The sequence below is a fragment of the Nicotiana tomentosiformis genome, chromosome 2 (genome assembly GCF_000390325.3).
Source record: "Nicotiana tomentosiformis chromosome 2, ASM39032v3, whole genome shotgun sequence".
Taxonomy (NCBI): domain Eukaryota; kingdom Viridiplantae; phylum Streptophyta; class Magnoliopsida; order Solanales; family Solanaceae; genus Nicotiana; species Nicotiana tomentosiformis.
Window position 1 is genome coordinate 165,178,471 of NC_090813.1, and position 16,597 is coordinate 165,195,067.

The 16,597-nt window shown below is 41.0% G+C and overlaps 1 protein-coding gene across 1 annotated transcript; it reads right to left on the reverse strand.

Annotated features, from left to right (window-relative positions):
- Nucleotides 1-3,399: 3,399 nt before the first annotated feature.
- On the reverse strand, nt 3,400-7,017 carry LOC138905998 (uncharacterized). Its single transcript, XM_070194513.1, has 6 exons — nt 6,621-7,017; nt 5,732-6,047; nt 5,302-5,438; nt 5,122-5,183; nt 3,980-4,319; nt 3,400-3,683 (listed from the first exon to the last, which is right to left on the reverse strand). Exons 1-6 carry the CDS (start codon nt 7,015-7,017, stop codon nt 3,400-3,402), a joined length of 1,536 nt encoding a protein of 511 aa, XP_070050614.1.
- Between the last annotated feature and the right edge of the window lie 9,580 nt (nt 7,018-16,597).

Sequence of the window (16,597 nt, forward strand, 5' to 3'; positions counted from 1 at the left end):
AGCAAGCCTGTTAGATACTTTCTACCCAACTCACCCATGATCAAGAGAAGACATGATTTCATCAATTAGACAGTAGGAAGATCATATCTACAATACTAAATCATCTCATTGGTTATATCATTTTTAAGTTTCAAGATACACACATTTTTATGATTCGAGTGGAACAAGAGATCAAAACACAACATAATCTGTTTGACTTTTCTAGCAGCCATGTATAACCCACATAGTGTTTACGGAGCCTCTAAAAGATACAAAAGAGTGTTATGATAGTGCCAGCAACAAAGCCCCGATTATACCTCAAAATGTGATAATAATATGAACAAAAGATATAATATATGACCCCGGGATGAATTGGGGCTCACCAAGTCTGTTGGGAAGAGGATGTACCACTATCGCTGATCAACACTGCTTGCTATGGAACCACCTGCATCCATTTAAAGATGCAGCGCCACCGTCAAAAGGGACGTTAGTACTGTCGAATAGTACTAGTATGTAAAACTAAACACCATCTCAATAAAATGAATAATAATACAAGGGGGAAATAGTCATGAGTTCAATAAGAGCTTCAAACAATACTAAAACATCAAGTAAGGATCACATAAGTTCTCAAGTCAATTTTCATGTTATTAGGTTGGATGATCTTTAGAGCCGATATACCATAATTCACAATGCCACCGTATTGTTATACAGAGGACGATCACGACCCGATTGGCTAGGTTGTCTCATTTGAGACATCAACCATAACCACAATTTCAATTATCATTTCCAGCACAGTCACCACTATGTGTGCGACATGGTGTCCTATCATGGCCTGATTGTCTAGGCCGTCTCACCTGAGACATTACCTTTTCAATCAATCATCTCACTTCATACTTCTTTCACATCTTTTCAATTCATTGGCAAGAGTGGCCTCAATTAGAAAGTCATTCTTGGCACTTGGCCGTATTTCATAATTCCAGTTTCCCCTTTCCACATTCAAACATCATTATTATCATCAACAGCAATAAGGACTACCATTTAAGGAATTAGTACACATATGAGAAATTTGGGAATCCTAAGCACATAGAGGCTTTTCATACAATTTGGCATAACAACCTTTATTCGATCTTGACATGAAGTCTTAACATTTCTAGCACATATTCTACATTTTGAACACATCCTCAATTGTCAAGATGACATGATGAAGCATTTAGAATAAATATTGAACATACATCCTTCAACACAAACATATTAGGAGTAGCCAATTCTATAATGATCAATTTGGGACTTATACCAATTACATGAACACCGTGGGATTCGATTCTAAGAAGAAGAGGGTTAAGCCAACATACCTCAATTGAGCTTCCTTAAACTTTTAAAACGTTCTGTAATTCTTATCAACTTCAATCTATTTTAGAAATATAACAAGTTGAACCAAAATTAGGAAAATGATCATGATTTTAGCTCATTTGAGCATATTATCAAGCACTAGGTGTGCATTAAGGGTTTAAGGAAATTTTACGAAAGATTCCATCACCCCTCAACCCATTCTCTGCCATTTTTAGCTCACAACCTTCCTACATTATTTGATAACACATGCATGCAAGGTAACAACTCCCACACCCAAAATTTGTCTTGCTAATTACACCCTTTTTAGTAGATTTTCGAAATTAAGGGCTAGGGCATAGACTCTTACCTTTAGGATGAAGACTTTCTTGATAATCTTCAAGGATTGAACAAGAATTGTTGGATATTAGGTTGAAGGTTACTTCCCCACTATAAGAACTCTTTCTCACTCTAAAAATATCAGAAATATGCTCAAAAATGGACTATGGCATATGTTTTAACGAAATAGGGTCGGGTATAAAAACCTCAAAATAAAGCTTCAAAATAGGGTATGCGGTCGCATATGCGACCGCATAATGGATATGCGGTCCGCATATCGGCCGCATAATTTGGTGCCAAAAAACTGAAAAAAATCTGCTTAGGTCTGCAGTAGTTATGCGGCCCGCAGACCTGTTATGCGGTCGCGTAATGCACCGCAGAACCTCCCTCCGCAAAAATCGTAAGGCTGATTATGCGATCAAAGTGCGGCACGCAAAATGGTTGTGCGCTCGCATAACTGGCCGTGAAATTGACATAAATAATGGCCCAAATAGCTGATTCACTCTGCCGCCCATAGAGTGATTATGCAGCCGCATAATGGGCCACAGAAATGCCCAACCCTGCAAAATATTTTCCTTCAACTCCCCAGCGCACTGTTCAATCCAAAAAGTCCGAACACCTCAATGCCTACCCCGGTATCACGGAACCCCGGTTTTTAGGAAATATTTCACGGGGCCTTACATCCTTCCCCACTTAAGATCATTCATCTTCGAATGGGGGTCAGGGTTCACTATTATCATCTTATGCAACTCAGTTTTCGTACCACACACCAACATCACCAAATTTGACTAACTCCCTAAATTTCCAACAATTTTGCCAGAGTTTCTCCTGTAACTAGGCCTATCCACATATCAGAGAGCCCCAGAAACACAACCTTAAAACATATGCATAAACCAATGACGTAACATAACTCATAACAACACCAATCGTGGCTTCACATACAATATATTTAGAAAAAAGCACCTTTACATTAACTGAAAAAGTTAGGCGACAGTTTTATAAAAAGGTTACATAGCTTATACAAACAAGTAAGGATACTTCTTTTTCATCTCTTCCTCGGCCTCCCAAGTAGCCTCTTCAACCTGCTGGTTTCGTATTAACACCTTCACGGAGGCAATTTCTTTATTCCTCAACTTTCAGACTTGCCTATCAAGAATGACACTTGGAATTCCTTCATATAACAGTTCTTCATTAACCTCAATGGTCTTAACCGGCACAATAGCTGACGGATCTCCAACTACCTTCTTCAACATAGACACATGGAATACCGGGTGCACTAATGACATCTCGGGTGGTAGCTCAAGCTTGTACACTACTTGACCAATCCTCTGAATGATTTTGTAAGCCCGACATACCTCAGACTCAATTTCCCTTTCCTTCCAAACTGCATTATACCCTTCATGGGGGAAACCTTCAAGAATACCCAATCATCTTCTTTGAACTCTAAGTCTCTGCGACGAACAACCAAGTAGGAGTTTTGATGACTCTGTGTAGTTTTCAACTGCTCCTTAATGATTTTAACCTTTTCCATAGCCTGATGCACAAGGTCTGGTCCTATCAGCTCAGCTTCCCCAATCTTGAACCACCAATGGGAGATCTACATCTCTTACCATATAATGCCTAAAATGGTGCCATCTGAATACTAGCATGGAAGCTGTTGTTGTAAGCAAATTCTATGAGTGGCAAATGATCATCCCAGCTACCCTTGAAGTCAAGAACACAAGCACGCAACATATCCTCAAGCGTCTGAATAGTCTACTCTGCCTTCCCGTCGGCTTGTGTATGGAAGGCTGTACTAAGGTTCACTTGAGTACCCAAACCTTGCTGAAATGTCTTCCAAATATTGGCTGTGATCTGAGCTCCTCGACCGGAAATGATAGAAACTGGAGTTCCATGCAGCATGACTATTTCCTTGATATACAACTGAGCATACTGTTCCGCTGTGTCGGTAGATTTAACTGGCAAGAAATGTGTTGATTTCTTGAGTCGATCCACAATCACCCAAATTGAGTCAAACTTGCGCGGAGTACGCGGTAACCCTACCAAAAAATCCATATTTATCATTTCCCACTTCCACATTGTGATTTCTATGTTTTGTGCCAACCCACTAGGCCGTTGGTGTTCGGCCTTTACTTGTAACAATTCGGACACCTTGCCACAAAGTCTGCCACATTCCTTTTCATGTCATTCCACCAATAGAATTCCTTGAGATCATGATACATCTTCGTAGAACCTAGGTGCATGGAATACCTGAAAGTGTGAGCCTCGGTCATGAATCTTTCCCGGAGACCATCTACATTTGAAACACATAGCCGCCCTTGGTACCTTAGTGTACCATCATCCGTGCCAAGAGTAAAAGCCATAGTTTTATGTTTATGAATCCCCTCCTTCAATTGTACTAACAATGGATCATCGTATTGCTTCTCTTTGACTTCCATGACAAGAAACGATGCAGCCCTATTTTGCACAATTACCCCTCCTTCAATGGAGTCCGCAAGACGAACTCCCAAGCTAGCTAACTGGTGAACCTCCCTGGCCAACGGCCTTTGACATGCGTCCAAGTATGCCAAACTACCCATAGATTTCCGGCTAAGAGCATTCGCTACCACATTGATTTTCCTCGAGTGATATAGGATATCGATGTCGTAATCCTTGAGTAACTCAAGCCATCTTCTCTGCCTCAGATTCAGCTCCTTTTGTTTCAAAATATATTGAAGACTCTTGTGGTCCGTGAATACATCCACATGGGCCCCATACAAATAATGACGCCAAATCTTTAATGCAAAAACCACCGTTGCAAGTTCTAAGTCATATGTTGGGTAGTTCTTTTCATGATTCTTGAGTTGCCTAGAAGTATAAGCTATAACCTTGCTGAGTTGCATTATCACACACCCAAGCCCAATCCTTGAAGCATCTCAATATACCACAAACCCATATGTACCCTCTGGCATGGTCAACACTGGCGTCGTAGTCAATCTTGATTTCAACTCTTGGAAGCTCCTTTCACAAGCATCGGACCATTGGAACTTAACCGCTTTCTGAGTCAATTTAGTCAACGGAGAGGCAAGAGTAGAGAACCCCTCCACAAACTTCCTGTAATACCCTGCTACGCCTAAGAAACTACAAATCTTGGTTGATGTTGTAGGTCTAGGCCAATTCTTCACCATTGCAATCTTTTGAGGATCAACCTTAATTCCTTCTCTGGAGACAACATGACCCAAGAATGTGACAGATTCGAGCCAAAATTCAAATTTTGAAAATTTTGCGTACAATTGGTGCTGATGAAGATTCTGCAAAACTGCCCTGAGATGATCGGCATGGTCCTCTTGACCTTGTGAATACACAAGAATATCGTCAACGAACACTATCACAAAAGGAATCGAGAAAAGGCTTGAAAACCTGATTCATATGATCCATGAAAGCTGTGGGGCATTTGTTAGCCCAAAAGACATTACCAGAAATTTAAAGTACCCATACCTGGTCCTGAAAGTTATTTTTAGAATATCCTGCTCCCTGATCTTCAATTGGTGGTACCCGGACTGCAAATCAATTTTGGAGAAGTACCTAACACCCTATAACTGATTAAACAAATCATCTATCTTGGTAATGGGTACCTGTTTTTGATTGTTACTTTATTGAGCTGCGGGTAGTCAATACACATCCTCAGTGATCCATCTTTCTTCCTCACAAAGATAACTGGTGTGCCCCATGGTGACACACTCGTTCGGATGAAAACCTTCTCTAACAAATCCTTCAATTGTTCCTTTAGCTCCTTTAATTCTGCTGGTGCCATCCTGTAAGGAGGAATAGATATAGGCTACATGCTTGACATCACATCAATCCCAAAATCAATCTGCCTGTCTAGCGGAATCCCAGGGAGCTCATCAGGAAAGACCTCCGAAAATTCATTCACCACTGGCACAGACTCGAGTGTAGGTGCCTCAGCATCGGTGTCCGTAACCCAGACCAAATGATAGATACACCCCTTGTTAATCATCTTCGTGGCCATAAGGTAAGAAATAAACCTACCTTTTGGCATCATATTATCCCCCTCCATTCAACAACTGTCTCATTTGGAAATTCAAACCTCACAGTTCTAGTTCGGCAATCGAGCTTGGCAAAGCATGAATAAAGCCAATCCATTCCCATAATTACATCAAAATCGGCCATCCCCAATTCAATGAGATCGGCCACGATGTCCCGACCATGTACCGTGACAACACAAACCCTATAAACCCATGCGGCCACAATAGACTCGCTAACCGAGCTAGATAAAGAGAACGTCTCAGGAAGCTGTTCCGGTTCTATCCCAAATTCCATAGCAACAAAAGGGGTAACACAGGATGAAGTGGAACCGGGATCAATAAGAGCATATACATCATGAGTTTGGACAGTCAATATACCTGTAACAACATCTGGAGAAGCCTCTGCACTCTGGCGACCACTCATAGCATAGAAATGGCTGGGTCCTCCTGAACTCTGCGAACCACCCCTAGCTGCACCACGCCCTGGTAGTGCTGGAGTGCCTCGAGCTGGAGGGGGTGCTGAAGATGTAGCAGCTGCAGAATTGGATGGCTGTGCTGTGCCCCTGCCCGCACCCTAGAGGGATGAATGACACTCCCTCTGAATATGACCCCTTAATCGGCACCCGTAATATATAGGTAGGTCCATGTAGCAGATCCCCGAGTTCATATTCCAACACCTGGGGCATGGGGGCCTCCGCTGCTACTAGAATCTCCCTCCTGATCGGCCCTGCTGGTGGGGTCCCCTGCTGTCCCGATTGGGCCTGAAATGACTTCCCTACTGCTAACTGGGCCATGCTGGCAGTGCAATGGCTAAAGACTGAGCAAAAGACTAGGATGGCCCTGATGACCCTCCCCTAAAAGCCGATCTTCCCCCACCAAATGACTCCCCAAAGTTGCCCGCAGACCGGGCCTTGCTAGTACCCTCTCGCTCCATTCTGTTCTTCAACTTACGGTTCTCAGTAGCTTGAGAAAATGCTACCATCTTCCCATAGTTCATATCTAAATTCAAGGCAGCTATAGTGGCATCATTGATAACCAAGGGGCTAAGGCTCCGCACAAACCGGCGCACTCTAGCCTCCATAGTAGACAACATGAGAATGGCATATTTAGACAGACGTGCAAACTTTATGTGATACTCACACACACTCTTACTTCCTTGCTTAAGGTTCTCAAACTCTGCGGTACGGGCTGCCCTAGTCTCGGTCGGCAAGAAATGGTCCATGAAAGCATCAACAAACTTACTTAACCTCGCTGGAGGGCTCCCCTCCTCTCGAGAGTCCTCCCATAGCACAAACCAAGAATAGGCCACCCCTTTCAGGCAGTAGGCGACCAACTCCACTCCCTCCATCTCAGTAGTGCGCATAACCCGGGGAGTCTTATGTATCTCGTCAATGAAGTCCTATGGGTCATCCTTGGGATTAGCACCTGTGAACACCGGAGGATCCAACTGAAGAAACCTGTTCACCCTAGAACTACTAGAATCCCATTGTTGGCTAGAAGAAGTGGGTGCAACATTTGATCTCTGGGCTTGAGAAGCCACTATTTGTGTCAGCATCTGGATGGCTCCCCTAAGATCCCCGTCAAAAATATCAGAACCGGAAGCTGGAGCTGGAGGTGGAACCAGAATATCGGTTAGAGGAATCTTTGCATCCTCAGTAGGCGTAGGGACATGTGCGGTCTGATAAGCTGTGGTGTAATCAGGTAGTGTAGTAACTGGGGGAATATCCTCACCCCTCGGGTGCTCACCCGCATCATCAAATATAGGATCAACTGCCACTCCCGGTGTGACATTGGCTCTTTGGCCATTTCTTGCCTTCTTTTTAGGTGCCATGTACTGACAATTAGAGCAACACACGAGTTAAAGGAGGAACAATCTTACAATCAGCTTTATCGCACGTCGAGAACATGAAAGAAGGGTATTATTCCTAAATTCCCAAGTAGCATCCTAATTATAGATGTGGTCGACAACACACCGATAAGAAGGACTCTACTAGACATGGCTCCGAGACATCCTAGGACACTTTAAAACCTTGGGCTCTAATACCAAGTTTGTCACGCCCCAAACTCTGGGAGCGCGACCGGCGCTCAACCGAGTGAACCTGGTCGAGCAAGCATGTTAGATACTTTCTACCCAACTCACCCATGATCAAGAGAAGACATGATTTCATTAATTAGATAGTAGGAAGATCATATCTACAATACTAAATCGTCTCATTAGTTACATCATTTTTAAGTTTCAAGATACACACATTCTTATGATTCGAGTGGAACAAGAGATCAAAACACAACATAATCTGTTTGACTTTTCTAGCAGCCATGTACAACCCACATAGTGTATACGGAGCCTCTAAAAGATACAAAAGAGTGTTATGATAGTGCTGGGAACAAGGCCCCGGCTATACCTCAAAACATGATAATAATATGAACAAAAGATACATTACATGACCCCGAGATGAAGTAGGCTCGCTAAGTCTGTTGGGAAGAGGATGTACCACTATCGCTGATCAACACTGCCTGCTATGGAACCACTTGCATCAATTTAAACATACAGCGCCCCCGGCAAAAGGGACATTAGTACTGTCGAATAGTACTAGTATGTAAAACTAAACACCTTCTCAATAGAATGAATAATAATACAAGGGGGAAACAGTCACGAGTTCAATAAGAGCTTCAAACAATACTAAAACATCAAGTAAGGATCACATAAGTTCTCAAGTCAATTTCCATATTATTAGGTTATGTGATCTTTAGAGCCGATATGCCATAATTCACAATACCACCATATTCTTACACGGAGTCCGATCACGACCCAATCGGCTAGGTCGTATCATTTGAGACATCAACCATAACCACAATTTCAATTATCATTTCCAGCACAGTCACCACCATGTGTGCGATATGGCATCCGATCACGGCCCGATCGGCTAGGCCGTCTCACCTGAGACATTACCTTTTCAATCAATCATCTCACTTCATACTTCTTTCACATCTTTTCAATTCATTGGCACGAGTGGCCTCAATTAGAAAGTCATTCTTGGCACTTGGCCGTATTTCATAATTCCAGTTTCCCCTTTCCACATTCAAACATCATTATTATCATCAACAATAATAAGGCCTACCATTTAATGAATTAGTACACATATGAGCAATTTGGGAATCTTAAGCACATAGAGGCTTTTCATACAATTTGGCATAACAACCTTTATTCGATCATGACATTAAGTCTTAACATTACTAACACATATTCCACATTTTGAACACATCCTTAATTGGAAATATGTCATGATGAAGCATTTAGAATAAATATTGAACATACGTCCTTCAACACAAACACATTAGGAATAGCCAATTCTATAATGATCAATTTGGGACTGACACCAATTACATGAACACCATGGGATTCGATTCTAAGAAGAAGGGGGTTTAGCTAACATACCTCAATTGAGCTTCCTTAAACTTTTAAAATGTTCCGGAATTCTTAGCAACTTCAATTTATTTTAGAAATATAACAAGTTGAACCAAAATTAGGAAGATGATCATGATTTTAGCTCATTTAAGCATATTATCAAGCACTAGGTATGCATTAAGGTTTTTATGTCCCTTTTACGAAAGATTCCATAATCTCTCAACCCATTCTCTGCAATTTTTAGCTCACAACCTTCCTACATTATTTGATAACACATGCATGCAAGGTAACAACTCCCACACCCAAAAATTGTCTTGCTAATTACTCCCTTTTTAGTAGGTTTTCGAAATTAAGGGCTATGGCATAGACTCTTACCTTTAGGATGAATACTTTCTTGATAATCTTCAATGATTGTGCAAGAATTGTTGGATATTAGGTTGAAGGTTACTTCCCTGCTCTAAGAACTCTTTCTCACTCTAAAAATATCAGAAATATGCTAAAAATGGACTATGGCATATGTTTTAACGAAATAGGGTCGGGTTTAAAAATCCCAAAATGAAGCTCCGGAACAGGGTATGCGGTCGCATATACGACCGCAGAATGGATATGCGGTCGCATATACGACCGCAGAATGGATATGCGGTTAGCATATCGGCCACATAATTTGGTGCCAAAAAACTGAATAAAATCTGCCTAGGTCTGCGGTAGTTATGCGGCCCGCAGACTTGTTATGCGGTCGCATAATGCGCCGCAGAACCTCCCTCCGCAAAAATCCTAAGGCTGATTACGCGATCAAAGTGCGGCCTGCGAAATGGTTGTGCGGTCGCATAACCGGCCGAGAAATTGACATAAAAAATGGCCCAAGTAGCTGCTCCACTCTGCGGCCATTCTGCGGCCGCATAATGGGCTGCGGAAATGCCTATTTCTGCCAAATATTTTCCTTCAACTCTTAGCGCACTGTTCAATCCAAAAAGTCCGAACCGGGGCGAGCTTGCAAGCCGCGAAGAATTTCTACTATTATTAACCTCTACGCCAACCGCGGCATCACGGAACCCCAATTTTTAGGAAACTTTCATGGGGCCTTACACTACCAATAGGCCCCTAATCGTTTCAAACCATTCTGAAATAGATAAGTAGTCTTCCATAGGTCCATAATGACCTACCCATAACGCATACAATCAGTTGTCTGGTCCTCAACACACTTTCACAATCCGCAACCTAAGAAATAGTCGGCCTCTGAGAACATCCAGTCTCTAAACTTTAAAATTCTTGGAATCTCCATACCTGATCTCTAACTCTCCCACTTATATGAGAGACACATCACATATACACAATCCCATCATGCGATATACTTCCATAAATATTCCGCATCAAGTAGTAAAATCTGAACATCAACGGTTACCAACCACACGATTTAGGTAGTACTAGTCAACATCCACAACTCAATACTAATGCGTCTTCTACAACACACACCTCTCCAGGTGATACTAGATAGTGCTAGCATACTCTTAAACATCTGAAATCCTCTCATGATGCTTAGAACTAATGACCTTCCTTTCAAAACTGAACCATAACCTTGACCATTCAACCCCAATGCCTCATGACTCACTACATCTATCATGCCACGACATGAAAATACGAGAATCTCATCATCAACTCTGAATCACAAGTAGGATAAACACTCTATCAACCAAGAACCTTCTACTTAACTCAATCTACGAGAACATAACAACATGCAACAAACCTTTTGTACCCGTAGAAGACATCAACCTCAGACGATAGTCAAACCCATCATGAACTCTTCGAAACCTATTAGCACATAGCCAAGCTATCGGAACTGGATCTATCTAAATCAACCAAGTCACACAGACTACTAAACCCAGGAGTAACTCAAACTGAAATGCTCACTCTAAAGATACATTATGCAAATCCGAAGATGTTTCTTCCATCTATATAATATTACCGTGTAGGATCAATAATGATATAGAAATACTACAAGCCTCAGCACCATATAATGAAAATCTCAGATCTTAGCCACACACAAAATACGAAAATTCTTAGATACCACATATGAATCTTGAACCCATTAGAACCTTCTCGAGAATCTTCTACTATACTCTAATCTCCAATGCACAGCCACTGCGTGCTGAACGACTTGTGCTCCATCATCACATGAATACCCAAAAAGAAGCAACCAAGTGATTCCTTTTTCTTTGCACACTAGATCCGCAATGAATATCGAACCCGAATCGTCCCAAGATCTCCATATACCCATAAAGCATAATACATCATGCATCCAGCAAATTTTGTTGCTTGCATCATCATCGAAGTCATCCTCTTCAAGTCATAACTAATCCACAAACATTCCTTAGTCCAAAAACTGATGTAACACATGACCATGTGATCAGATCATCGATAGTAGACTCCCCCACTTGGATCGAAGCCATAGAAGACATCATTCGATAACCCATATTATACTTCTTTCATCACTGCCTTGATCTAGGACTATCATCCAACTAAATCTTCTCATAATCTCATGCAATACTAGCCCTCACACCTTCCAAATCTTCTGCCAAGTGCATACTCATCCTCGTGATAGTCATGCTAACATCCTCAAGCAATCCAAAGTCTAATCGCAGCACATGCATTACACTATATAGATATAAAAACTCTTCATAGAAACCTCATAAGAACCACACAACCTCAAACCCTTTCCCAGGAGATAACCCACCTACTTAGCCTGATACCGACATCTCTCTATGACCCTACCATGGTCATAACAACTTATGCTATCAATTAATCTACCCGAGCCTATACTCGTCAATAAGATATAAAAATGTATTTCATTCCATAAATGAACAACTAAAAGATCCATCAACACAATCATAACTCAAGATTGCATTGCATATCCAGATGATAATCAAACATCCATAGCCCTTCGCATCCCCAGCAAAACCTTCTCGTAACATCCAAATAATCTAAGCGTATTTCTCAGTCACATGTTACTCACCACACAACTATCTTGCAATTCACTAAGCCATCAATCCAACTCCCAGGGGCACTATTTGACATAAAAGTCCAAAAGCACATACTTACGCAACTGAAACTACCGAGCCCAAGCTGCAGTCCAAACCTGACCTTAAGTCCACCCAGACTGGCCTACTCCACAATAGAGGAATACATCCTGCACCTCATCCATGACAACACAGACCATCGGTGCATAACTGATACCGAGTGTTCAACATCACATACGAGTGAGTGGAAAGAAATCGAAGATACAAGCTTCAAGCTTAATTAAGGCCACACGATAAGGAAAGAAAAAAGGTGAAGTTTCCTAGATTGTAGCCTGTCCAATATAGGTATCGATGCCATCATACCGATTCGCAAGACTCTACTAGACATTTGGTCATGACTCGTAGAACCTATGAACCTAGAGCTCTGATACCAACTTGTCACGACCCAAAATATCATCTAGTCGCGATGGCACATAAATCCAACATGGTAGGTAATTGTCAAGCCCCAAAACCAAGGAGCGCGACCGGCACTCAACCGAGAGAACCCGGTCGAGCAAGCCTGTTAGATTACCTTCTACACAAACTCATCCATGAATAAAGAGGAGATGTACTCCATTAATCAACACTGAAAAGATTTCATTAATAACTCTCATTTTATTCCCATAAGCAACTTCATTCATAATTTCCAAAATATTACACGTTTATAGAATTAATGAAAAACATGATTTCCAAATACCAACATTTCTAATTTAATTCCCAACATAAACCACAACCCACAACCTGTCTACGAAGCCTTTAAGTACAATAGAAGTGTAATATGGAAATGCCGGCAACAAGGCCCCAGCTATACCTCAAAACATAGTACAAGAGAAACAAAATATACATGACCCCGAAATGAAGTGGGGTTCACCAAATCAGTTTAAAAGAGTGTACTACGACCGGTGCTCAACCGAGTCAACCCGACGGAGTAAGCCTATTAGATTTTCTTCTACCCAAACTCATTCATGAATAAAGAGAATACATATTTTCGTTAATCAAATAATAAAGTGATCATGTATGCAATACCAATTTCTTACCATTAGTTACCTCATTTAATAAGTCTCAAAACACACACACCTTCATGGTTCAAAGTGGAACGAGTGATTTAATCATAACACAACTTGTTTAACATTCCCAACACCCATATACAACCCACACTAAGTCTACAGAGCCTCTAAAAATACCAAAGATTGCAATGATAGTGCCGACAACAAGGCTCCAGTTATACCTCAAAACACGATAACACATACGAAGCAAAAGATGCACAACCCCGGAATGAGATGGGGCTCACCAAGTCAGTTGGAAAGAATGAGCACTGCTATCACTGGTCGGTATCCTCCACTGTGGAACCACCTGCATCGATTAAATATGCAGCACCTTCAGAAAAAGGGACGTTAGTACATGTCGAATAGTACTAGTATGAAAACCAAACACCAATTTAAGATCTCGGAAATACAATATGAATATGATGAACTAGAGCGACAATAGAATAGCATAGATAGCCATTTAAACCAAAGAAATCTTATCAAGAGCTGTCATTAACATTTATAGAATTTAAGATGGGATCCTCTATAACCAGTTTCACACAAAGCAGCCCCGCCGCCTCACACTCATGTATGCAGGTGGAGGTGTAAGCACAATACCAAAACTCTACTTAAGAGGCCCTGCCGCCTCACCCTAATGTATGCGGGTGGAGGTATAACCACAGTCCTAAAAACCTACTCAAAGCGGCCATGCCTCCTCAGCCCAATACTTCGTAACTCCGTCAAGATGGGGTGTTACTCGTGTTATTCAGCGGGCACATACTATCATCTCCTACTACCCGATTACTATATTTAAGTTATTACATAAAGTGCACTAGTTGATTCTAAATCATGCCTTATGCGTGCACTACCCGTTCCATGCCTATAGTCCAAGAGGCATTTGGACCTCTATGTTTGGGTGGTTCTAGACTTGACTTAGGCTGCTCAAAAATAATAAAACTAGGCGTCAATTCAAAACAAATAGGAATGCAATTAAATCCAATTAAAGGTTCACATTAGTCTCCGCAATTAGGCAAACAAATGCACGCAAATAGATTTTACATATTAGGCAGTTTTCAGAATTGAAGGGATTGCAGTTGTTAAACTCGATAGGCATGGTTTCTAGATGATCTAATTCAAATGCGCAAGTCACTTTAGACCTAGGATTTCTAAATTACCAGTTGGTAAGTGCCAGATGCTGTTAAGTGGCTTATTATAGATTATTACTGGAAAAATCTATAGGCATGATATCTAGGTGATTTATACAATAAGGAACAGTGAAACTTATTAGAAGTGCTCAAAATTATTACGCTTCCTAATAATTCGCGTGGATGAACAATAAAACAGCATTTGAAAAGCGAGTAGTGATGTCCTATAGGCATGATTTCTAAAGCTTGGAATGCTTTCTAGATAGACGATGAGATTGCAATAGCGAATTAATTAGTTAAAACCCTATGGGCATGATATCTATTGAGCAGATTAAGGAGCAGTCATTAGCAATTATTTCCTATAGGCATGTTGTCTAGCAACACATAGCAGTAGACTGAAGAATAGATAGAATACTCATGCATTGACAACATACTAATTATGTGAGTGTGTGATTCCCACATAAAGAGATTCACATATAACAGGTCGGATAGCAAATAGATCACACAAATCCTATAAACATGCTTTCTACCCTTTTTTCATTGAAGTATTAGGAGATACCCATTTCCCAATTCCACTATCACCTCAATTGTTATTACAGAATTATTACAGGTCCAATAATGAATAAATTACAAAGTAGTACAAGCAATAACAGTAGGCCCAAGACAGGCCCAAAAGAAACCCAGCACTGACAAGCCTTCAACTAAGCTCTTTCTCCACACAGATCTCAACATAGCTCAAAAACCATAGGAGAACTCGAACCAAACCCAACAACCATTGTTTGATCATAGGATCTAGGAAACAATCAGTTACACAAGTCAATTTACACATTCAAAAAGAAGAAAGAAGGACATAACTGAGTAGTAAGGAAAATGGACAAAGAACCTCAGGCCCTAGTGTGTCAGAGTTCACAAGGGTCTCAAAATGGACCTCGAGCAGTGCTCACAATAGGGAGGTTAATAGAGAAAGCTTTAGTGGCCTTGGCTTTCAGCCGGCCAAGAATTATAGGTTCAGAATAGGGCAAACAACCAATGAGAATAAAAATAGTAGTCAAATAGAAGAGTTTGAAGAAGTGCATTTGCATTTAAGAACAGGCATTGCAAGAGTGATCACACAATGAACATATCAACATGGAGGGTAAACAAACTCAAGAGACAGGTTAATATCATCAGTCCACACTTAGCACATTGAGGGCAGGGTACATCTATAAGAAGCAAAGGGGGATTATGGCTTCTGGGATAACGAAATTAATAAGCAAGGCATTATGCCAAATAAGACAAACAACAGATCATTAATTTAACAGGTTCAAGCCCATGGGTCAAATTATGCTAAACACCAGGGGTTGAACAGTGCAACTCACATCAATAAGTAAAACAGAATCAAATCTTATAGGGAACACAAGTTAAGAAGCTATTCTAAAAGGTTCCAACTAGTTGCTAGGGAGTACAGAGTTAGGTAGGGTAAGGACATACTAAGTGATAAAATGATCGTAGGAGCAACTCATAGCTAGAATGAGGGTTTTAACATGGATTAGGGCATATCGCAGATACAAATCAATCACAATAGAAATCCAGGACAAGGCATGAAACAAACTGATGTCATATAACCAATGTAAACACTCAAAGTACCAATACATTAAGCTAAACTAGCTTCAAATAGTCTAAATTATTCAAGTTAAACACAAATACATTTTAGAACTGACAATTTAGGCATGAGCAAATGATAGAGAGGTTCATATTATAAGTAGAGTTACACATAGAGATAGTCTAGAAACACATTAGGTTATGCAATTTCAGAGGCATGAATATGCTAATGAGGAACATAAGAGAATGAACATTGCAAAGGCTAAGATGTCACGACCCAAACCGATGGGCCGCGACGGGCACCCGGTACCTTACTCAACTGAGTACCACCGTAACGTATATTTCTTATTACTATCATCATATACACGTGACATACAGGCTTAATAGGCCAACATCATCATTTATAAACTCAAAACATAGGCCGACAAGGCCGTACAATCTTTCACGTACACGACATATGTCTACAAGCCTCTAAGAGTACATAATTGTCATAAAAGTTGGGATAGAACCCCGCCATACCAAACCATACACATCTAAATCATACTGACCAAACAAGCAACTCCGGAGCAAATGGAGTGCACCAATATCTTCTACTGAGTTGATCTCCTACTTGGAGGACTCTTGACCTATCTATCGAGACATGCGGGCATGAAACACAGCGTCCCCAAGCAAAAGGGACGTCTGTACAAATAATGTACCGAGTATGTAAGGAATGAAA

What these genes read in the sequence shown, in the direction of transcription:
- LOC138905998 (XM_070194513.1), bottom strand. Translation starts at nt 7,017, where the DNA reads ATGGAGGGAGTGGAGTTGGTCGCCTACTGCCTGAAAGGGGTGGCCTAT. An exon ending in TGCCGAACTAGAACTGTGAG is followed by an intron (nt 5,439 to 5,731) that starts GTTTGAATTTCC and finishes TCCTCCTTACAG; the next exon opens with GATGGCACCAGCAGAATTAA. An exon ending in TACTCTTGGCACGGATGATG is followed by an intron (nt 3,684 to 3,979) that starts GTACACTAAGGT and finishes ATTTTTTGGTAG; the next exon opens with GGTTACCGCGTACTCCGCGC.